General features: G+C 36.8%; 5 protein-coding genes across 10 annotated transcripts in view; 2 read left to right on the plus strand and 3 right to left on the minus strand.

The window, feature by feature from the left end:
* The window catches only part of LOC111468836 (vesicle-associated protein 1-2-like), a 3,800-nt gene extending 3,443 nt beyond the window's left edge, over window positions 1-357 (minus strand). The window contains exon 1 of the mRNA XM_023113955.1: window positions 117-357. Within this exon, the coding sequence (XP_022969723.1) occupies window positions 117-342 (226 nt within the window). The 5' untranslated portion in view covers window positions 343-357. The remainder of the gene's footprint in view (window positions 1-116) is intronic.
* A 785-nt stretch (window positions 358-1,142) lies between these two features.
* LOC111468838 (bifunctional adenosine 5'-phosphosulfate phosphorylase/adenylylsulfatase HINT4) lies at window positions 1,143-5,148 on the minus strand. Its single transcript, XM_023113960.1, has 6 exons — window positions 4,983-5,148; window positions 4,848-4,894; window positions 4,015-4,091; window positions 3,458-3,521; window positions 1,462-1,539; window positions 1,143-1,361 (listed from the first exon to the last, which is right to left on the minus strand). The coding sequence occupies exons 1-6, from the start codon at window positions 5,055-5,057 to the stop codon at window positions 1,280-1,282; spliced, it is 423 nt and encodes a 140-aa protein (XP_022969728.1). The 5' UTR covers window positions 5,058-5,148; the 3' UTR covers window positions 1,143-1,279.
* LOC111468834 (protein arginine N-methyltransferase 1.6) lies at window positions 5,097-12,300 on the plus strand. 2 transcript variants are annotated; one of them, XM_023113951.1, is made up of 15 exons: window positions 5,097-5,114; window positions 5,295-5,745; window positions 5,910-6,132; window positions 6,206-6,331; window positions 7,125-7,289; window positions 7,367-7,485; window positions 7,554-7,633; window positions 8,697-8,968; window positions 9,492-9,728; window positions 9,906-9,979; window positions 10,307-10,400; window positions 10,525-10,674; window positions 10,789-10,863; window positions 11,807-11,903; window positions 12,028-12,300. In XM_023113951.1, the coding sequence occupies exons 2-15, from the start codon at window positions 5,339-5,341 to the stop codon at window positions 12,183-12,185; spliced, it is 2,277 nt and encodes a 758-aa protein (XP_022969719.1). In that variant the 5' UTR covers window positions 5,097-5,114; window positions 5,295-5,338; the 3' UTR covers window positions 12,186-12,300. The 2 variants fall into 2 exon arrangements, with proteins under 2 accessions (XP_022969719.1, XP_022969720.1); XM_023113952.1 differs by having other exon boundaries at window positions 5,295-5,688.
* Window positions 12,301-14,904: 2,604 nt separating this feature from the next.
* LOC111468960 (probable pectinesterase 68) lies at window positions 14,905-17,698 on the plus strand. The gene is made up of 5 exons (XM_023114132.1): window positions 14,905-15,230; window positions 16,255-16,444; window positions 16,590-16,796; window positions 17,022-17,260; window positions 17,438-17,698. Exons 1-5 carry the CDS (start codon window positions 14,995-14,997, stop codon window positions 17,592-17,594), a joined length of 1,029 nt encoding a protein of 342 aa, XP_022969900.1. The 5' UTR covers window positions 14,905-14,994; the 3' UTR covers window positions 17,595-17,698.
* Window positions 17,699-17,766: 68 nt separating this feature from the next.
* Window positions 17,767-22,227, minus strand: LOC111468959 (polyadenylate-binding protein RBP47B'-like). Of its 5 annotated transcripts, XR_002714802.1 has the most exons (10): window positions 22,110-22,227; window positions 21,770-22,009; window positions 20,567-21,050; window positions 19,920-19,993; window positions 19,719-19,849; window positions 19,386-19,482; window positions 18,748-18,903; window positions 18,374-18,474; window positions 18,096-18,263; window positions 17,767-17,969 (listed from the first exon to the last, which is right to left on the minus strand). XR_002714802.1 is itself a non-coding variant. In XM_023114131.1 (9 exons), the coding sequence occupies exons 2-9, from the start codon at window positions 21,902-21,904 to the stop codon at window positions 18,173-18,175; spliced, it is 1,263 nt and encodes a 420-aa protein (XP_022969899.1). In that variant the 5' UTR covers window positions 21,905-22,009; window positions 22,110-22,227; the 3' UTR covers window positions 17,767-18,172. The 5 variants fall into 5 exon arrangements, 3 of the variants coding, with proteins under 3 accessions (XP_022969899.1, XP_022969897.1, XP_022969898.1); XM_023114131.1 differs by having other exon boundaries at window positions 17,767-18,263; window positions 20,573-21,050; XM_023114129.1 differs by having other exon boundaries at window positions 17,767-18,263.
* Between the last annotated feature and the right edge of the window lie 1,008 nt (window positions 22,228-23,235).

Below are 23,235 nucleotides of genomic sequence, written 5' to 3' on the forward strand. Positions count from 1 at the left end.
AACTACAACTAAAATTAAGCACAAAAAAAAAAAAAAAAAAAGAACGATCCCTCAAAATATTACAGATCCGCAACAAGAAATCAGTCCACCCCACCACCAAAAGAAGATGAACTCACAGGGAAACTTGAGCTCGAGAGGTTCGATGCTGAGGAGTTCTCCCGTACTCATTCTTGGAAGATTGAACCAGGAACAAGAGAGGAAGATGAAATTGAAGAGAGAAAAAGAATCTGGAAATGAGTTTGCTTGCGAGCAAGTTTCCCGAACCGATCGATTAAAGAGAGGAGCAACAATGGCGAACGTGCTGCGGCCAAGGGAGGGTGAAGCAAAACACGTGCCGCCCATCCCCAGTAACTCTTTCCTTTATTGGGCCGTTGGGCCCATGGGCCCTTCTGCCTGCTCCGTGGGCTTTCTTGTCGGCCCATTCAGCCTTCTCTTTAGGACTTTAATGCTGCAAATACAGTTAAAATAAAGGTTTATTTAATTGTAAATTTGTTTAAGTAAATGAATTTGATGTGAATTATTTCATGACATTTAATTCATTTCTAAAATTATTTAAATTACCTATTTTGTGAAATATATATATATATAATAAAATTGGCAAATCAATTAATGGTTGATGATTTTTATAAAAAAAAAAAAGTAATGCGAGTGTACAATTATTTTTTTATAAATATTATATTTAAAATGAGTTTGAATTTAATTAAACTCACTCTAATTTATTTTATTTTTCATTTTTTATTTTTTTAATGATACTCATATACTTCTTTTAATTTTATTTATCTCCATAAATTATTTCAAAATATTTATTAAAATTGAGTTCTTATTCTTCGTTCATCATTTGAAAATAAATAAACAAATATTTTATAAATTAGCATTTTAATTTTATTAAAAATAAAAAAATTAAATAAATAACTCGATTAACCTAAACTAACCCAACCCAAATATCTTGGGATTGAGTTGGGTTGGGTTCATTATTTAACTTGTCTCAACCCGCCCCAACTCAATTAGGTGTACATAGACAAAATATGAGCAATTTTAAACGTTCATCTTTTTCTTCACATTCCATTAAAATAATAAACCAAAAACAAAGCCTTTCTATACTAAAAACAGCAATTCCTGTAGAAATTGACACACAAACTTTGATTCAATGAAGAAATAGACTCATATCAGATGGATGCCTCAACTTTGGTTAGAGATATCAAACATTTCTGCTGTTCATAGCATTGAACAATAATAAAGAACACATACTGACTGCTGCTGAAGTGATCTGGTGTGTGAGTTAAGGCTTTATTTTCTCCAACAACTTCTCAGCTTCGATGAATCCGATCGATCCCAATGATATGTATTTTGCAAACTTCCACCTGTTTACGCCCCCGTTTCGGTTCAGAACCATATTGTTTGCATTTCTTGAAGCAATATCCAAGCATATGTTGATAATGTGAAAGCTGAGAAACTGGTTACCTGGGAGTGTAAGGAAGTGCAAAACAATGGAGGTGTAGGTGATTGACACTGTTCATTGGGGGCTGATGGAAGCCAAATCTTTCAGAAAAAGAAAAGAAAAGCATCAGTTTAGTGTATCGTGCTGCTCTAAAATGAAAGATAAGACCTAAAAGTAGAGTTGAAATCAGAAAAACTAGCAACATTTAGTACTTCTTTTGTAAGGAACAAAGCATTTCGTTCATAAAATGAAGGCTTTAAATGCTAATGTACTGTACTTTAACTTTGGTTCATTTTTGTGAGATCTCACATCGGTTGGAGAGGGGCGTTGGGCCCTAAAGGGGGTGGATTGTGAGATCTCACATCAGTTGGAGAGGGGTGCTGGGCCCCAAAGGGGAGTGGAGTATGAGATCCTACATCGATTGGAGAGGAGAACGAAACATTCTTTATAAGGGTGTGGAAACCTCTCCCTAGAAAACGCGTTTTAAAAACCTTGAAAGGAAATCCAAAAAGGACAATATCTACTAGCAGTGAGATTCGGCGGTAAAAATTGTATCAGAGCCAGACATTGAGCAATGTGTCAGTGAGGAGGCTGAGCCCCGAAGGGGGATGGACATGAGGCGGTGTGTTAGCAAGGATGCTGGGACCCAAAGGGGGTGGATTAGAGGGTCCCACGTCGATTGGAGAAGGGAACGAATGTCAGTGAGGATGTTGAGCTCGAAGGGGGTGGATTGTGAGATTCCACATCAGACATTCTATATAAGGGTGTGAAAACCTCTCCCTAGCAGACGCGTTTTAAGAATCTTGAGATCAAGTCAGAAAGGGAAAGCCCAAAGAAAACAATATCGGCTAGCGGTGGACTTAGATTGTTACAAGATCATTAACCACACTTGGTTCTTTAGCAGAAATCAATTGGGAAATACCATTGACCAAAAGATAGTCTTAATAAAAATTTAAAAAATTACTGCAACTATCTTCAAGTATCTATCCTGCATCCGTTCTGCTCAACCGAAAGGGTGTCCCTCTCCTTCATGACATCTAGCAAATGAAGCTCAATGGGCAGGATATCCTTTCGCATTGGACGAAGTTTGTAGTACAACTAAGGAATTCACAACTACAGTACATAATACATCACTTACTCCACCTCACAAGAAAGAACTAAACTGCTACCATGTACTATGTGTCCCTAAAGTAGCTTTTTAGGTGATCGGATTTCTCACACTAATAAAACGGTTCACAATGCATTGCCATCAACCAATGCAAATTGTGAGATTCCACGTCGATTGGAGAGGAGAATGAATTATTTTTTATAAGTGTGTGAAAACCTCTCCCTAGCAGACTCATTTTAAAAACCTTGAGTTGGAAGCATAAAAGGGAAACCCCAAACAGAACAATATCTACTAGCGGTGGGCTTGGACTGTTACAAATGGTATCAGAGGCAAACACTGGGCAATGTGCCAGCGAGGAGGCTAAGCCTTGAAAGGAGTAGACACGAGGCGGTGTGCCAGCAAGGACGCTGAGCCCCGAAGAAGGATGGATTGGGGGGACTCACATCGATTGAAGAAAAGAGAAACGAGTGTCAGTAATGACGTTGGGCTCCGAATGGGTTTGGATTGTGAGATCCAACATTGGTTGGGGAGTAGAACGAAGCATTCTTTATAAGGGTGTGGAAACCTCTTCCTAGCAGTCGCGTTTTAAAAACCTTGAGGGGAAGCATGAAAGGGAAAGCCCAAAGAAGACAATATCTATTAACGGTAGGTTTGGGCTGTTACTCGAATAGTTAATAAAAAATTTCATAAGTTGCTCAATAATAAGTCACAGGCACAAACTAGTCCAATGTACAATATTGTAAACCAAACAAATGACAGGATTGATAGATTGTGTTAGTTCATGGAAGCCCATGTTTTCATTAGTTTCATCCTGCTTTAGCACTTTCATGCATGAGTAGTAAAATATAAACACCGTTTTTCCTGCTGAAGACTTGCAACGTAAAAGGCTTAGAGGAGGATTATCAGATTACCTGTGCTTTAATTGAGGGGAATCTTGGGATAGAAGTGTCTGCCCCACCTCTAACATGTGACTTACTGACATAAATAATCAAGACAGCCATGAGCAAAGTCATTATAAGAAATTAGAAAGCTGACTACATATCTAAAAATTTCCCTTGTTTTAGAAGACGAGTATAAGATCTCACATAGGTAGGGGAGGAGAACGGAGCATACTTTATAAGGGTATGAAAACCTCTCCCTAGCAGACACATTTTAAAAACTTATCTGCAAGCGGTGGGGTTGGACTATTACAAATGGTAACGACCCTCTAATCTAGGTGCCTAAGCAGCAAGCGACCTTGGGGTGTCACGGTCACTCTTAGCATTATGCCGCTACTAATCTTCATGCAGGTTTTCGAGAATGAGAATATGGTAATACAGACAAAAGATACCAATATGTTTGATAAAGTTATAACATGTAACTAAACCTCTTGCTTTTTAAGGACATGCTTCCCCATCCCATTGCCTCCTCCTTTCCCTTTCTTTAAACAAAAAAATATATGAATTGCAATCACCAAAGGTTACATTACCGAGTGAGTAATCTTCAGCTCTTCTCTGGAGATTCCTAACTGTGGGAATGTGGTCCTTGGGAATTACCAAGTAATGCCTATAAAGTGGTAGCTCAGTGTAAGAGTGTCTTGTATCCATGTCAACATAATTACTAGTAAGAAGAACAGTAGAAAGGAAAGAGATAGCGGATTTCATGCAGATGATTCTTAGCTGAAGGAACATGAACAAATGAAAAATGACAGTCCAAAGATTGACAATAACCCACTATCTCTTTGTTTCTTAGTAAGTTGTGCACATATCTCCTTCTAGACTCTCTGAAATGCATAATGGAAATCGATTTCCATACTTAGTGGACTTACAGAGGCCATGAGGAAGAGGAGTCCCACGTCAGATAATTAAATGATTGGTCATGGATTTATAAGTAAGGAATACATCTCCATTGATACGAGACCTTTTAGGGAAACCAAAAGTAAAGCCATAGAGCTTGTACTCAAAATGTACAATATCATACCATTATCGAGGTTTGTGATTCCAAACCGGCACAGTGCCTTCGAGATGGCTAGTCACAAAGGTATTTTGTTATCAAGGACTTCAATTCATAATCACATCCAAGAATGTTCATTGTAAACGATAAATCTACATTTTGCAGTACTTTTGCTCACACATTCGAGGTTTAGATATCCAGGTTTAGATATGCATTGCCCATTGAATGTCAAGCAACTGGGTATACAACAATCGATGAATTTTGTCTAATGAAGCTGATGAAATGCCAGAAATGAAAATGAAATCAACACATAAGTATTTCAGATGCCCCATGTCGATTGCAAAACTGAATCAAATGTTAGAAAAATACCTGACGGCAGAAGGGTTTACATCTTCGAACGCAACAACTCTCTCATCCTGCAGAACCCATATATTTAATCAGAGACCCTTCATTCAATCGCCGGTATAAGAGAAGAAGAAACATAGAGAAACGAAAGGAGCAGACAAAATGAAGAAGGTTATTGGCGGTAGAATTAGAAGCTCGCTGGCAGAAAATGCAAGATGAAGCTGTTGCTGCCATTTTTTTCACGAACTTCTCCGACCAATTTCCCAATTTGCAGCGGTGCTTCTTGATTGGGTATTATGGCACCCGCGTGAAATGGATTTGCTTAAATTAAGTAGGATTAATTAGGATGAAATGAATGATTAATAGTATTTTTTTTGCGTAATAGCAAAAAATGTGAACTTTAATTAGTTTTATGTTATTTATTATTTTAAAGTATATAATTCTTAGTTAACTTGGGCGCCGCTTCTGCAGCCAAATTCCCAAATGATCATGATCTTCATATCCCTCGGCCTCTCATGTCTATTTCTCTAGTACCCAGATCCTTGTTTCGCATTCTTTATCTCTTCCCCACAAGCCCTTTTACTCTGAACCCTCAATCGTTCAATCCCTTGAAGTTCTCTGCAACTCGAGCTATGAGTTCCGCGTCAACTCAGCGCCTTTTCCAGCTAAAATTTGATCCACTTACGGGTAACTCGGAGTGGGTAGTCATAGAAGAAGAGGTTGACGGAGTTTCAGAGAATACCCAGAAACCCATTTTGGCGACAACTTCATATTTGGATATGCTTAATGATGCCACTAGAAACAGAGCGTTTCGCGAAGCCATTGATAAGACTATATCCAAACCTTGCCGTGTTCTTGATATTGGGTATTTTTTTAGTCCTGTTTTGAGCCTTCTTGCTTTGAAGTCGATGAAAAGAAGATGGTCATCCGATTGAATTTGCTGTTTATATTCTTGTGTGCTTGTGCATTTTTTGATCAAATTTTGTTATCTTTTATGAATTGTGGTTTGCAGTTCATTCATTTGGTAAGAGACTGCCACTGATCTTTATAGGTTTACTGACGTCGTGGTTAATCAATTTTTTCCAGTGCTGGAACTGGTTTGCTATCAATGATGGCTGCACGGGCAATGGACTCTGCCGTGGGTGATTCCATGGGAATGGTTACGGCTTGTGAATCCTATCTTCCAATGGTGAAGTTAATGAAGAAAGTCTTGCGTCTTAATGGGATGGAAAGGAAAGTAAAAGTTATTAACAAACGCTCTGATGAACTCCAGTTTGATTCTGATATCATTTCTCGAGCTGATGCCCTTGTGAGTATCATTTACATTCGAATAGCAACTTTCTTCTTTCTTTTCAATGATTGAGTCTGCCAATTAATTGAAGGTTAGTGAGATTTTGGACTCAGAACTGTTAGGCGAGGGGCTTATACCGACGTTACAACATGCACATGACAAGCTTTTAGTGGAAAATCCCTTGACTGTGCCGTATAAAGCAACCATATACGGCCAGGTATTTAGAAAGCCCTTCAATTGCTTCAAAACCTTTCATATTATTTGTGCATGGAAGTTTCTTTTTTCTTTTTCTTAACTTCATAGTGTTATAGATCAAATTTTGTAGTATGGAACTTGCATTCTTCTACATTTGCAGTTTCCTTGAACAATGATGATGTGAGATCTCCCACCTCGGTTGGGGAGGGGAACAAAGCATTCTTTATAAGGGTGTGGAACCTCTCCCTAGTAGACGTGTTTTAAAAACCTTGAGGGAAAACCCGAAAGGGAAAGCCCAAAGAGGACAATATCTGCTAGCGGTGGGCTTGGGCTGTTACAAATGGTATCAAAACCAGACACTGGGCGATGTGCCAGCGAGGAGGCTGAGCCCCAAAGCGGGTGGACACGAGGCGGTGTGCCAACAAGGACGCTGGGCCCCGAGGGGGGTGGATTGTGAGATCCCGCATCGATTGGGGAGGAGAACGAAGCATTCTTTATAAGGGTGTGAAAACTTCTCCCTAGCAGACGCGTTGCAAAACCTTGAGGGGAAGCTCGAAAGAGAAAATCCAAAGAGGACAGTATATACTAGTAGTGGGCTTGGCCCGTTACAAATGATAAGTGTTTCACTATACTAGAACTAAAGTGATAATATCCAGATTTCAGATATATCTCAGTCGACTGCATGCATTCATGTGCTGTGATTGAATACACTACAAATTTGTAATAATTTGATAAAGCTGTAATACAATAGTGAAAGTGAGAACTAGTTTCTAATCCAAAAGGTTTAAGAATCTCTTTGTTTATTTCCTTTTCAGCTGGTTGAAAGCACATACTTATGGAAGCTTCATGATTTATATAACAATGAAGCAAAAGCATGTGATGCCATCCATCTCGTTCCAGAAGGGATGGATCCTATCATATGTGTTAAGCCACAGCAATATCCAATGCATTGTGATGCAATTGCCAAAGAAGTGAAGCTGGTAATGACCAAAAATTTTGACCTGGTTCTCATAATCTTCAAGTGTTTTTATTACTATTTGTTTCAGGGTTCATCCAGCTCTCAGAACCCTTCAGGGTTTTTGAATTTGATTTTTGGAAACGTCCAGAGAGTCGTGCTGAAAAGGAGTTGCATATCAAAGCAACTGACGGTGGTAGAGTTCATGCTTTAGTGTCATGGTAACCCACTTCATTGTTCTTAGTTATTTTCTGCCGAACTGTGACTAATTTCTATTATGTGTCTGCAGGTGGATGCTGCAGCTCGATCGTGAGGGAACCGTCTTCTATTCCACTGCCCCGAAATGGATATCCCCACCTTTCAACATAGGTGAGTCGTAGACGAGTCATTAGACACATTTTCCTTTGGTATGACTGCCATTTTTTTCTGCTATGGCCCAAAATCATAGACTTCTTTTTGTTAATAATGCAAATGGTTAATATTGGCATGAAGTGTTCATTCATTTATGTGTAAAATCTATGTCTGACGGCAAGCATTGATATGGGGCGGGGTTTAAAAAGTTCAAAAGGGAGTAAAATTGTAAATTTCTGCCTTTTAGTTTATATATATCCATATAAGGGTTTCAAATTGAATGGTCAATAGTGGGACCTTTCTTTTTCAAACCAGCGGGACATTTTACTATTAGGTGCTTTTCGTCCACAGTATTTCAAATCTCACATCTCAATCTAACTGAATTACAGTAGACAATCTGTAACGGCCCAAGCTCACCACTAACAGATATTGTACTCTTTGGGCTTTCTCTTTCGGGCTTTCCCTCAATGTTTTTAAAACGCGTCTAGGGAGAGGTTTCCACACCCTTATAAAGAATGTTTTGTTCTCCTCCCCAGCCGATGTGAGATCTCACAATCCACCCCCTTTGGGGCCCAACGTCCTTGTTGGCACACCGCCTCTTGTCCACCTCTCTTTGGGGCTCAACCTTCTCACTGGCACATCGCTCGGTGTCTGGCCCTAATACCATTAGTAGGGTGACTTACTAAGTATTTCATAAAATACTCAAGACACGTGCCACCCTTATATTTTTTCAGGTAAAGTTAAAGCTCCCATGTACGGATGACGGTGAATACTGAAAAGGCCATGGAAGTCAAGATAGATCATGATAGGGCGGTAGCATTGAATTTAATTAGTAGTTGTTTGATATTTTTAATGCAATTTGTTTTATGTTCCAAAAACTATGTGATTTTAATTCTTGTTTTGAATTGAACATGTAAGTCTATGGATTTATTTTTAAAGCATTTCTGCATATGTATTTAAAGCATGCATTTAGGGAAAGAAAATTAGGGGCAAAAATTAGGGCGTTACACAATCTGACAAGAAACATGGTTTGTTTCTCAAAGATTGACAGAGTGATTAAGCTTGTTCCATATTTCAACAGGAACTGATGACTGGTGTGACCATTGGAAACAGTGTGTTTGGTTTATTCCAAACAATGGTATGTCAATATCCAAGGATGAACAAGTTCATATTTGTGCTTCTCATGATGAAACTACCTTCTCATATCATCTGAAAGCTCAAATCCCAAGAGGTGAGGCTTTGCAGCATGGCGACAATGCTGAGAATTTTAAACTCATATTGCCACCAGAGAGAATTGCAGTCTATGGAGATAGAGAATGGAGGCTGGCAATGTTAACGGCAATAACAAATGCAGTATGATTCCCTTCTCCCTGATCCCAATTTTCTCCCTATTTCTTAAGCACATATGTGATATCCCACGTTGGTTGGAGAGGGGAACGAAGCATTCCTTATAAGAGTGTGGAAACTTCTCCCTAGTCGACGCGTTTTAAAATCTTAAGGGGAAACTCGGAAGGAAAGCCCAAAGAGGACAATATCTGCTAGCGGTGGGCTTAGGTTGTTACAAATGGTATCAGAGCCAAGCACCGGTGTGCTAGCGAGGACGCTGGCCCCCAAAAAGGTAGGTTGTGAGATCCCACATTGGTTGGAGAGGGGAATGAAGCATCCCTTGCAAGGGTGTGGAAACCTCTCCCGTGTTTTAAAGCCTTGAGGGGAAGTCCGGAAGAGAAAACCCAAAGAGGACAATATCTGCTAGTGATGGGCTTGGACTATTACAACATATCACATCATTTGTACATTATGCTCACATACTTCTTTATAATTGAACTCTACTATCTGCAAAACCTCATTGTTATCGTCATCTTTGAAATCTTTGTAGTTGCAAGGAAGATCTCCCTCTGCATGCATGATTGCAGATGATAGTGTTTTCTTAACACTTATGGTTGCTTGCCTTTCGAAACAAACGCTTGTATTATCACTGTTCCCGGGCATTCGCGAAAAGGGTGCCAAGTATTTGCAGGCTGTTTCGTATGCCAACGGTATCTCTATGGATAGTATAAAAGTTATTGAAAAGAGGAAGTCGTGCTTGACCGTCCACGATACGTTTGAGAAAAAGGTCGTGTATTTACTGACTCGCTTTTGCATTCGTTTTCCCCCTTCCATATCATGATGCATGCTTCTCTTTATTGGAAAGTTCATCGTAATTTAAATATGTTATAGAGTAATCACTGCTTTAGTTTTAACTTGTAGAATGTTGAGCCTTTCTTCTTATCAACTTTTGTTCAATCTTTAGGTTGACTTGCTTATCAGTGAACCATTCTACTATGGTAATGACAATGCACTCCCATGGCACAACCTGCGGTTTTGGTAAGAACTTTGCTCAGAATTGCAGTCTATTCTTATTGGCAATGTTGTGCAGATGGTTTCTTTATGATAGTTTTTACTCGATTCAACGATTTTAGGATCCAAATTTCATGTTTGAATGCTTATATCAGTCAAATTCTTATATCTGTCAAGTTGGATCTACATTGGATCTAACTTGAATCAACCCATCTACTCAGGATGACTCGAGTAGATCTCATAATCCTAAGAGGCTCTAGCTCCTGAACATCTCCTATGGGAGGGTTTTGTTTCTTTCGGTGTGACTTCAGTCAAATAAGTATAGTGTTTAACTTCTTTAAATTGATATTCCAGGAAGGAGCGAACGATGCTCGATTCGGTCCTATCTGATGATGCGCTAATAATGCCAAGTAAAGGCATATTGCGAGCTTGTTTCATGTCATTGCCGGTAAGATCTCTCTCTTACCTTGAAAGTACATGATCCACTGAACTCGTCTTTGTTATTCAGTGGAAGTTCTTATCTTTGTTATTCAATGGAAGTTCTTAGTATACTCGTTCAATGTCGTTTCAAGGATCTATGGAGCAGCCGTCGTCGATTGAGAACAATCGAAGGCTTTGATCACTCTGTTACAAATGACACTTTAGGAGCTTGTGGTGAGTTACCTGAAGGACAAGAAGGCCCATGCCTGGCTTTTTACATTTGGCAGTGTGGAGAATATGAGGTAATCCTTGAATATAAAATCAACTTGTTTAAAACGTAAACAAATAAAGCTTTCTTGAACAGTGTAAGAATGTCAATGATACTGATTGGGTGCCACTGTCTTGAAAACTTTCAGGAACTCAGTGAGATATTTACAGTGATGAAGTTCGATTTCTCAAAACCAATAAGCCCCTGTAGTGGGAAAAGCCAGGTAATGCAATTTTTTCATTCCCCAGCTTGCCTGGAAAATTCTTGTGGTCTCTTATAAAGTGAGTTTTAGAGTAGGGGAAAGCTTCCTCAAGATCTAGTAGACTAGGCAGTTTCAACTGACCGTCTATAAGTCCACCGCTAGTAGATATTATCTGTTTTAACTCGACGTATCGCTGGTAGTCTCACGGTTTCTAAAGCACATCTATTAGGGAGAGGATTCCACATCCTTGTAAGGAATGCTTTGTTCCCTTCTCCAACTGATGTGGGATCTCACAATTCACCCCTCTTGAGGGCTAGCATTCTCGCTGGCACACCGTCTGTTGTCTGGCTCTGATACCATTTATAACAGCCCAAGCCCACTACTAACAAATATTGTCCTCTTTAGCCTTTCCCTTTCGGGTTTTATCTTCAAGGTTCTAAAACGCGTCTTATAGGGAGAAGTTTTTACACCCTTATAAGAAATGTCTCGTTCCCCTCTCCAACCGATGTGGGATCTCACAATTCACCCCTCTTGGGGGCCAGCGTTCTCGCTGGCACACCGCTTGGTGTCTGGGATACCATTTATAACAGTCCAAGCCCACCGCTAACAATGTTGTCCTCTTTGGCCTTTCTCTTTTGGGCTTTACCTTCAAGGTTCTAAAACGCGTCTTTTGATCCCACATTGGTTGGGGAGGAGAAAAAAAAACCTTTTATAAGGGTGTGGAAACCTTCCCCTAGAAGACGCGTTTTAAAGTCTTGAGGGAAAGCCCGAAAGAGAAAGCCTTTAGAGGACAATATCTGCTAGCGGTGGATCTGGGTTGTTACACGTCTGCTAGGGAGATGTTTTACACCCTTATAAGGAATGCTTTGGTTCCCCTCTCCAACCGATGTGGGATCTCACAAATAAACATACAAGTTGAGGCCATACTTGATCTATATAATGAACATTGATGTTTCTCTTTCAGGTTAAGGTAAGCAAGGCTGGAATATGTCATGGAATTGCACTGTGGATTGATTGGGTTATGGATTCAAAGAGCTCCATTGTCATATCCACAGGCCCAGGTATTGCCTTCACCCTTGGTCTGAACGTCTCATTTGATAACAAAAATGGATATCATTCAAAGAAACTTAAAGAAAATTGATACTTACTTTAAAATGCTTCTCATTTCATCATGAACTGATTCAGATAAGAGATACTGGAAACAAGGAGTTAAGCTTCTTGCCAACCCCGTGACAGTTGGAGCTCGAGGCTCCGCTGATGGCGTCGAATGCTGCTCTGCTGTCATCGAAGCATCCTTCGATCCATCAACGGGTGAACTCGACGTACAACATTCTTTTTTGTAATACAACGAAGCTTTTGGCTCTTGATCTGAAACGGATGACAAAATGGTGACTGAAGAAATTTTTGAAATGGATCAAAATGGTAATATGTTGAAGAGGTATGAATTAAGTTGACTCTTATATGATGTCATTGTGCATTGGGTGATCTTTTGACATTTTTAGAGTGTCTCATATGATATCCTCGACTAATAGGTTAAAATTTGAATTCCTTTCTTTCACATGTTTAGAGTGTCTTGTTTGAGCCAAGAATGTCCAATATTATATCATATGTGAGGGAAAAAAAAAATATATCGATATAAACCTAGCTCATTGACACTACTCGAAGAATCAGATTTAAATTCCCATATCCAATTTTGAGGTTTTTAATCTTTAGTTTAATATATTTTTAAATATATAATTTTGTATCTAATAATTGTATGAACCAAAAAAATTTAGTTTATTGGTTTAAACTATTTATAAATTTTAAAAAATATTAATAAGCTCAAATAATTAAAAAAAAAAAAAAAAGAAAGATAATTTTAAAAACTTAAAAGACAAGTTCAAAATTTAAATTTATAATTTCATCTACATTATATTTAAATATATTACAATAAAAGAATTTGAATTTTTTAATTCTAAAATAAGACAAATTTGGAAGGGAGAATATGTCCGCCGTTATATGTTTTTTTATTTTTTCCTTGGTAATCGGAGAAAATAAGGGAAATAAGGAAAATAAATAAATAAAAACAGTGGGCCCCATGATTGAATGCCATGATTGGAGCTAGTGGGGTCACACTCATAATGTAACCGTTTGAGCATTATGGGTTTCAATATTATTATTATTATTAACTTATTAATCTTGCTTTTGAAAATTAATTAATATTGATTTTTGTTATAATTTTTTTAAATAAAAAATTTTGTTGAATTTACTAATTTTTTTTTACCGTTTTGGATTATATTAATCCGACTAACTCGAAAACAGTGTAACAATCCAATCCAATCCACCAATCCAATCCCATTATACTTCTAAAAAAATTAATATTTGTAATCAATATTAGCTATGTGGAGTGACAGATAGATATTTAAAATATATTGTAAATAAGTATAATTTTTTAAGTAATTAAAAAAACAATCTGACAACCAATCCAAAAAAAGAGAGTTAATTAGATTAAGTTGTGAAATTTTTCGAATGGTTCAGATCATAGTCTAATTCCGGTTGGTCCAAAAAGAAATATTAATAATTAGCATGTATTTCTTGGATTTCATATCTCCATAATTTTAAACTTAATTCTCAAACTTTTTTAATTTGATATCTTATTGGATGAATTGATTCAAAAACGTTTAAAATATATTAATAACTTAAAAAAGTTATGAAACTATAAAACATTTTGTACCTTTTAAAGATAAATTGATGCTAAATTTGTAATTTTAACAAAATTTTAGAGGCATTCATATTATAATTGGTTAACTTCTAGAGGGTTCCATAAATATAAAAAATAAAAAGGTAATTATTTTATATTCTCTGACATTCCGTTCTGTTTCCGTATGGGCAATCTTCAAATTAAATACATTTCTACTTTTTACACATTCCACCAATAACAATAAACTAAATCATTATATAATTTAAAGTTTAATTAAAATTTTATTATTTTTTTTATTTTTTATTTTAGTTCTGGTAGGTTGAAAATGAGTTCGGGTCGTTATGTTTCAAAGTCTCTTATATTTTTATGCTGTTATTTTATTAATTTTTATTATATTATAATTATTTTTAATTGATTAATTAAAAGTTAATTGGAAAACTAAATATCATTAATTATTTTATAATTTAGAGACCTAATGAAAACTATACTAAAAGTTTAGTGACTAAAAATGTAATATATACTTTTTAAATTAGCTTTTAGTCGTTTCTGTCTCTACTTAGCCAATAACATTTCTTTGTAAATGGAAACTGTTCTCTTTCGTAAGTTCTCCACCTCAAGTTAAATAGACATTTCTAATCGTTATTGATATTTAATTATTACCGTAAATATTAAAAAAATGAATGTTAAATATTATGAAATATAATTATCTGAATTAAAATCAGATTTAGAAGTAAAAAAGTAAAATTTTCAACCAAACCAATCAACATAATTGGGATTAGTGGTGGGGAGACACAGTCATATGATCTTATTTTTCCTTTCTCTAGAAAATATTATGAAATTTTAATACTTTTTTAATTCAACTATTTTAATTAGCTATTTACTAAATTGATGATTATTAAAGTAATTTAACCCTTTGTTAAATTTTTATTAGTTTTTTCTCGTTAAATTGTCGTTTTTATATACTTTATTTATTCACTATTTTTAAATTTTCCGTTCATATATGTGTGAACTATATTAAACTAGAATTAAGATTTAAAATGACGTACCAACGTAAAATTTTCATGAATTTCTACGCGAATCACAATATTTGGGTAATTTTTATTTTATTTTATTTTTTTGTATTATAGCTTAAAATAATTTTCAAACGGACTAATTTTAATTAGCTCAATCAGACACTCTTCCCCGGGAAAAAACGTTACTCTCTCTCTCTATAAATTCCCAAAAACAACCTCAATCAACAGCGGATATTACCAAAATGCCACTGCCGTAGTTGTAAGTGTAACCCGATCAAATGACCGTTATAAGCAAACCCAAATAAATAAATAAAAACATTTCTTTTTAATTTTTGGACCGAAAAAATATATTTATTTATTTATTTTAATTAGCGAAAATAATCCAAACATCATCTCCCTTATATATAGATTTGCAGAACATTCTCAAATTCCCCAAACCTCTCTCTCTCTCTCTCTAAAATGGCATTCTCCCTTACCTCATTCTTCTTCTTCTTCATTTCCGTTCCGGCTTTCTTTCTCCTAGCCGCCGCCAAGCACCACCGCCACCACTGGGTCGGACACACCGGCCACCGCCTTATCAAAGTGGACGTCAAAGGCATCTCCGGCGAGTTCGTCTCCGTCCAAGCCGCCGTGGATGCAGTCCCCGATTACAATACCGTCAACACCCTCATCCGAATCAGCCCTGGTTATTACGTGTAATGCCTCTTTTTTTTTTTTTTTTTTTTTTTTTTTTTTTTTTTTTTTTTTTTTTTTTTTTTTTTTTTTTTTTTTTTTTTTTTTTTTTTTTTTTTTTTTTGTTTTCTTTCCTTCACAAGAAACCCAAAATTCATTATAAACACTCATCATTTTCCCATTTCATTCATTTTTTTCTTCACTTCCCCTTTACGTATAAATCCTTCCCTCTTTTTTTTCTAACTTTCCCCACACGCCTTTACCTATCAAATCTTTCCCTCTTTTTCTAACCCCATAACCAATATCTTCATCGATGTCTTACATAAATTCAACTAGACTCATGTCGTCGAGTTATATAACACTATAAGCAATGTCTTGATCAATTAAGCTAGACCCGTGTCAGTCAAGTTATATAACTCGGTTGGCGATGTCTTGAAAAATTGAGTTTGACCCGTGTCGTTGAGTTATATAACTCGGTTGGCGATGTCTTGAAAAATTGAGCTAGACCCGTGTCGTTGAGTTATATAACTCAATAGGTGATGTCCTGAAAAATTGTGCTAGACCCATGTCGTTGAGTTATATGACTCAATAGGTGATGTCTTGAAAAATTGAGCTAGACTCATGTCGTTGAGTTATATAACTCGGTAGGCAATGTCTTGAAAAATTGAGCTAGACGCAGGTCGTCGAGTTATATAATTAGATAGACGATGTTTTGATCAGTTGAGCTAGACTTGGGTCGTCGAGTTATATAACTCGGTAGGCGATATCTTGATCAATTGAGCTAACCCACATCATCGAATTATATAATTCGATAGACGATGTCTTGATCAATTGAGCTAAACCTGCGTCAAATTATATAACTCTATAGCCTATGTCTTGATCAATTGAGTTGTCGAGTTTTATAATTTGGTAGGCAATATCTTGATTAATTGAGCTAGACCCGTGCTGCAAATTATACAATAAACTCAAAAGCTTTTAAGTTTGAGGGATTATAGGTATTATTAAGGCTTTTTAATTAAGTTTTTTTTTGGGAATGGAAATTTGCAGGGAGAAGGTGGTGGTGCCGGCGAAGAAGCCGTACATAACATTTGAAGGAGGGGGAAAAGAGACGACGGTGATAGAATGGCACGACAGAGCAGGTGACCGTGGTCCCAGCGGGCAGCAGCTGCGTACTTACAGAACAGCTTCTGTCACAGTTTTTGCTAATTACTTCTCTGCCCGAAACATCAGCTTCAAGGTAATAACAAGTATCACCAACACTTTACACTTCCCTGCCCGTGAGCTTACTTGTCCTACATATTTCTACCATTTATTTTCGTAAAATTAAAAAAATAATTATTATTATTTAATGGGTATTTGATATGTGGTTCACGTGACGGCAGAATACGGCACCGGCGCCGATGCCCGGAATGCAAGGGTGGCAGGCAGCGGCGTTTCGTATTTCCGGTGACAAGGCCTACTTTTCCGGGTGTGGATTCTACGGCGCACAGGACACCCTCTGTGACGACGCCGGCCGCCATTACTTCAAAGAATGCTACATCGAAGGCTCCATAGACTTCATTTTTGGAAACGGGCGTTCCATGTATAAGGTAATCTAATTTTAATTCCCTTTCTTAATTTTTCTTTTTAATTACATTATTTTATTTTTATTATTTACATAAAAATTAAATTATTCCTAATCGTTGCAAAATAATTAGCTTTTCTACATACTTAAAATGGAAAGTTTTTTTTTTTTTTTTTTTTTAATTTCATGTATAATTTAAGGCTTTTAAAATTATAACAAAACCATTAAACGGCAACGTTTCATGCCTTAGGATTGCGAGCTGCACTCGATCGCCACCCGGTTCGGTTCCATAGCGGCCCAAGATAGAAACTCGCCTAACGAGAAGACCGGGTTCGCTTTCGTCCGATGCAAGGTGACCGGTTCTGGACCGATATACGTGGGCCGGGCTATGGGCCAGTACTCCAGAATCGTCTACGCGTATACATACTTCGATGACGTGGTGGCCCATGGTGGATGGGATGACTGGGACCACACCAGCAACAAAAACCAGTAAAATCTCTTCTCAATCTCTTTTGTGTGCCCCAACGGCCCATGATCCCGCTTCTTTTCTCTAATATGGGCTGGGCTGGGCTGGGCTGGGCTTATCCATCGATCTATGATCTTGGGCCCAATTTGGCAATTTTGAAAGTTTATTGTTTATGTATACTTACTTTTAGGGTGGTGCAGGACTGTATTTTTTGGAGTATACAAGTGCTGGGGCCCAGGAGCAAGTAAAGTAAAGGGAGTATCATGGGCCAGGGAATTGGAGTTTGAAGAGGCCCATCCATTTCTTGTCAAGAGTTTTGTGAATGGTAGGCACTGGATTGCACCCTCTGATGCGTAGGCAGGCACCTCTGCAATGCAATGCCTCATTTATCATAATATGTATTTTTCATATTTAAATTCATTTCCGAATATTTATATTATTTAATTTATTCAAATTGTACTCCAGAATTTAAAAAAACTAGCTAATTTTCTAGAAACGGAGGAACGAGTTTTGGAGACAACCATCATTCAATTCATTTGATTTCAGCTTCATTTACTTTAGGCTAAATCTCAGCTGAGAAACGGTTTTCGGCTCGAGTTGCCTGTTAAAAAACAGAGAACTGGTAGTACATGTAGTTAATATGAATACAAAAACAAGGTATGGAACACAAAGTAGATGCTCTCCTGATACGAAAACGCCATTTCTGAATGGCGGAGGACAGCATCAAAGCACCTATCCCGAACGAGGAAAATGAAGTACGAAATTAAATAACAGTGTTACTGTATAGTACACAGCAACAGTATGGTATGATGTCGATATCATCCTTCCGTAGTATAGTCGAGCATATAAAGTACATACCACAATCTTCCTCCTGCCTTTGTGCAGTGATGACCTACAACTACAGACAACAATCGAGATGCAGAGGACCACTAAGCTCATGTTTGCCTAACCAGTGATGAGGTTGTCAACCATAAAGGCCAGCCTAAAATAGCACTTTCGTGTTTCGAGAGGTATGCGTCGTTTAAACTGCAAAATTTACAACTTGATGTCAATGCAAGTTCAAATACTGATAGAGACTTGGTAAATTTCTAAACTTGTATTGCATCTCCATAGGGACAAAGGAGAGAGATCCTAACCATTCAACATCTGGTGTATCCAGCGTATCATTCCATTCCTCTCCCTGTTCCACAGCAGGGACAGCACCAGCTACAGCGGCCAAATCTTGTACACCATCAACCTAAAAGAAAATAGTTCATGTAAATAGTTCCAACATCAGAACAGGCAATGAATTTTCTGAATATATCAACCTTTATCTATACATATATTGCTCTTGATTCCCACTCATTTTATTCTGATTCTAAGCCTTAGCATCCAGAAAGTTCAATTAGAATTCACCCAATAGACTCCAATTGAAAATGGCTGCAAACAAATAGATTATAACAATCACACTGCCCATTACCTACCACGGAAGTATATACAGCTCTTGTCGTCTAAAGAAAATGAAACTTACCTGTTGAGGATACGAGGCATAACCCGAATATGCACCATAAGCATATAAAGATGGATCTTGTACAACTCCATATCCATAAGCATCATAAGCTCCTCCATACCCATAGTAGGCGCTCCACTGGTTCGGATCAACTTGCTGACCCCAAGTAGCCAAGTCCTAAAAATTCATCACCATTTCATCAAAGTTTACTTAATAGAGTGAACTCTAGTTCACTATGAGCCGTACACAGAGCTGCTAACAGAAAGATAACGGGCATAACCAATTTTATCAAGGAGTGCATAAAAGAAGAAAATTCAAAGTCCTTTCCTTTTGTAACAATGTCCTGCCGAGATAAAATATTTGAAAACAATATATTATAATTAAGATAATGATTGTGTCTGATACAGGTTATAGATGATTTTCTGTTATACTTTTCTTAGGGTATAACTCGTTTCTGTTATACTCTAGTTCATTCTCGTTTCTTATCAAAAATAAAAATAAATAAATAAAAGACAATGCGCCTAATGTTTTACAAAAATTTATTGTGAACCCAAGCATTAAATTATAAACCGCGTAATTATACCTCACATCCACGGAGTAAAAGAATTTTAGTAAATCAAGTAAATATTTGTTCTGTACTGCAATAGAAGGCCAATTACCTGCTTGGCAGCTGGATTTCTACCCCAGGAAGTACGAACCACTTGTTGACCAATTATCTTTCCTTGCATCTTTTGGATGGCTTCTTCAGCTGAAGCCCTGCATGGACACACGTACTTAATCCAAGTCCAAATGTTCATGGTGAAATAAGAAGAAGATGACATATCTTTGAAAATTGTACGTACACAAAAGCTTTCTCCCTATTCCACAATAATTTTTTTCTTCCACTGACTATTATTTTTATTCATGGCCTTCTTTCGAGGCATAGGAACAGAAGCAAGAAAAGATGAAATTTAATAAACTTGCATCAATAAAATTAGTCATGCTAAACATACCTCGTCCCAAACTGTACAAAACCACAGCCTCTCCCGGCAGGAATTTTCACATAAGTAATCTCACCAAACTGCAAAAAAGTTTGCTTCAACTCCTCCTCTGTAATATTAGGATCCAAGTTACCAACAAATATCTGCACAAAGATCAATGTAGTAAGAGATAAGCACAGAAACCAGAGAAAATAACACTGTCACTTCACTTACAGTTGTGTTATTTGCATCGTAATCTGCTGGAAGCACAGGCACAGGTGTAGTGTAAGCTGGAACTGGGTACATTGCTGAGCCAAGAGGCACATTGGTAAGTACGAGTTTAAAAATAGCAGTACCATCCCCTCCTAAGATTCTCTCTTTAGGTGAAGCAAAAAATAATAATAACAATGAATAAATTTCATTCGTGACTGACAGATGACATCTCCCATCAAGGCATTCAGAAATTATTTTCAACATTGATCAACGTTTTTATCCGAGAAAATCATAGAGATAAATTGTATTTTGACAAAGACATTATACATAGGGAACAATCAACTTGACAAGTTTTCATCATAGATCCAAGAACACTAATTCAGCTAATATCTGCTAAAATTTCAGAATGGTCATTCGTGCCTATTGAACTCCTAGCTCTAGGTTCGCTGATGCAAAAATGCTTAGCAGTATCCAAATAGCTTCATATCTATGACTCCTCGCACAGACAGGAACCAGACCAGTTTCATACAAATAGAAAACCTAGGAAGACCGGAAAGTTGGATGAAAAGTAAAAAAGATAGTACCCGCTCCATATGGAACAAAAAGATTAGAAAACATAAGAAGTGATAAAATGAAGAAAAGGAAAGACAGTACAACATACTCATTACCTTTACCTGGAGTATATTGCTGCTGAACACCAATGGTCTTTTTGGGTGTTGCTGCACTAATACGCATAGGTCGAGTTGAGCAATAAACACCATTCATTTCAGACATAGCTCGATTCCTTTCATTTTCATCAGCAAATTTTACAAAACCATATCCCTTTGATCGTCCTGTGTTTGGATCAGTCACAACTTTAGCACCCCTAACAGATGGATATTGAGCTCTAAAGGTCTCTTGCAACAAATAGTCTGTAACATCAGGAGCCAAATCCCCCACGAAAATAGAGTGCTCAGGGCCAGCGTCAGGACGCCTTTCTCCAATTCCAAAAGAGGCCCAATTCAACCTGAAAGTTTGCTCAGTTCCAGGCATCTGAGTCCCATTGTACGTCTGCAGAATTCTTTCTGCTGCTGCATGAGACACAAACTCCACAAACCCATAACCCTCAGGCTGCCCTGTGATCTTATTGCGAATGATTTTAATTGATATTACCTGCATTAAAAAAAATAGAATAGTTCACAAATAACAGAATACTCTCTTTTCTCAAGCGGCTAAAAGTTATAAGCTCTTACTCAAATACAATAACACAAACAACAACTACCAGGCATCAAAAGTATATTTGTACTGGCCGTTGAAACATAACAACTACTAGATGATAACTATAATTTTACACAATGACGTTTCGCTACCACGGCTCTCTTTAACATTAAACATCAAACTCATCCCCATTCAGTGGCATGAAAGGTCATAAGAGAGGCTTTCCCTACAGCTCAGCTCTCGTAGCAATAGACCAAAATACAAACACATTCTAATTTGATCACGCAAATTCACTTACAAAGACCAGAAGAAAACAACTCAATTTCAGGAGAGCTTACTCGAGATGGCCGCCAAAATGTCGTGGGCAGCTTTACACAATTTGAACCGCAAAAGTATCTCAGACATATATCTAGTTGTTACTAGGGGCATGCGGAATTTTGAATCCACATCCAATGGCTACGAAGAGGCAACCAGATTGAATCATTTTTCCTACTTTCAGACCTAGATAATAAGCGTATACGCTATGAATTAACGAACAAAAGCTCAAAAATCCATACACACATCTAGATTGAGAAACTACTGAAGTCCTAATGGGTCTACGATTAAAAGCAACATCATTAAACAAAAAAGTGCCTAAAATTTTGAAGGAAAAAATAAACAAAAAACAAACGAACCTCGCCAGTGTGAGCGAAGCAAGAACTAAGGTAAGACTCATCGACCCAGTACTGCAAATCCCCTATCCAAAGTGTTCTAACTTCCTCCACCGAAGTTGGTTGATGGTGCGTTGGTTGACTTGCCAGAGTCGCCATCGTATCTATTGACACATTATCTTTTACTTTCTTTCAACTTTCTGGTGTTCTCGTGTGCCTCGTAATATGGTTTCTACAGTGTATGATGCTCCGACGTCGCCGTCTCTGCAAATTAATCGGTGACTCCAAAGATTTTGGCGCAAAGCTTCGAAATCACAATAGAAACATAAACAAGTGAAGAGATTTGAAGATTAAAAGAAAACACCTGCGGATTCTCGTCACAAGCCACCTCTAGGGTTTCGTTTTCGCCTCGGACCTTCGATTGAACTCCGGAGTACGATTAATGGCAATTATTTACCCTATTTTTTCTTCATGTTTTTAATTCGCAAATATCACTTTATATTTAACCCGTAATATTTTAAAATTGACATTTTTGAGTATTTCATATTTAACTCTAATTTCTATTTGGTCCTTAAAATTCTAAAACGGACACATTTAGACACCAATATTTAAATTTTATTTCTGAGAATAAAAAATAAAAATAAAACTCAACTCATAAATTACTTATTTAATTATTTTAGTCGTTATATCATCGTTGAGTATTATTAGAAGGTGTAATTTCACGTTAGCTAACTAAAAAAAATCATGAATTTATAAATAAATAATATAATTTTCATTAAAAACAAAATTACTACCACTTATGTTTAAAATGGATAATATCACGCTGCTACGATTAAAAATTTGAGATTAAATTATTAATTATTAATTATTTAAAAATTTTGTCTTAAAAATGAAGAAATAATCGTTGTATTAATTTTTCATATTATATTTAAAAAAAATAAATATATACCAAAAAAAATTAATTTGTTAAAAAAAAAAAAAAAAAAAAAAAAAAAAAACATGTTACATAATCAAGGTTGTCTAGGAAAAACACACGGAACATCATTGTGCTACTCATGATAGGGTAAAGCCGATAAATATTGGTCATTTGAAAAATAAATAAATAATTAATTTCCTTATGACCCCCCAAAAGTAGAATATTTGTAATAATAGCAATGGAAATGGAAAATTGTGGAATTTGTAAAAAATAGAGGGCTCACAAAATAAAAAGGACTTTAATTACTCCGACCGGCAAGGTTTGCGTGTTGCTTGTCCCTACCTTTCCCATTCACGCCTCTAACTTTCTTAAACCTCTTGTCGTTTTGGAACCAATTTTGCCTTTTTATTTTATTATTATTAATTAAATCCATTTAAAATTTACTTCTCCACATATTAAATTAATAACTAAAATTTTCACGAGTCCGAATGCATCCCTAAAATCGACTTTACAGGTAAAATATTTTTAATCAAGTTAACCCCACAAAAAAATGTCAACTCATAAAACCGATATA

This window comes from Cucurbita maxima, unplaced genomic scaffold (assembly GCF_002738345.1).
Source record: "Cucurbita maxima cultivar Rimu unplaced genomic scaffold, Cmax_1.0 Cma_Scf00038, whole genome shotgun sequence".
Taxonomy (NCBI): domain Eukaryota; kingdom Viridiplantae; phylum Streptophyta; class Magnoliopsida; order Cucurbitales; family Cucurbitaceae; genus Cucurbita; species Cucurbita maxima.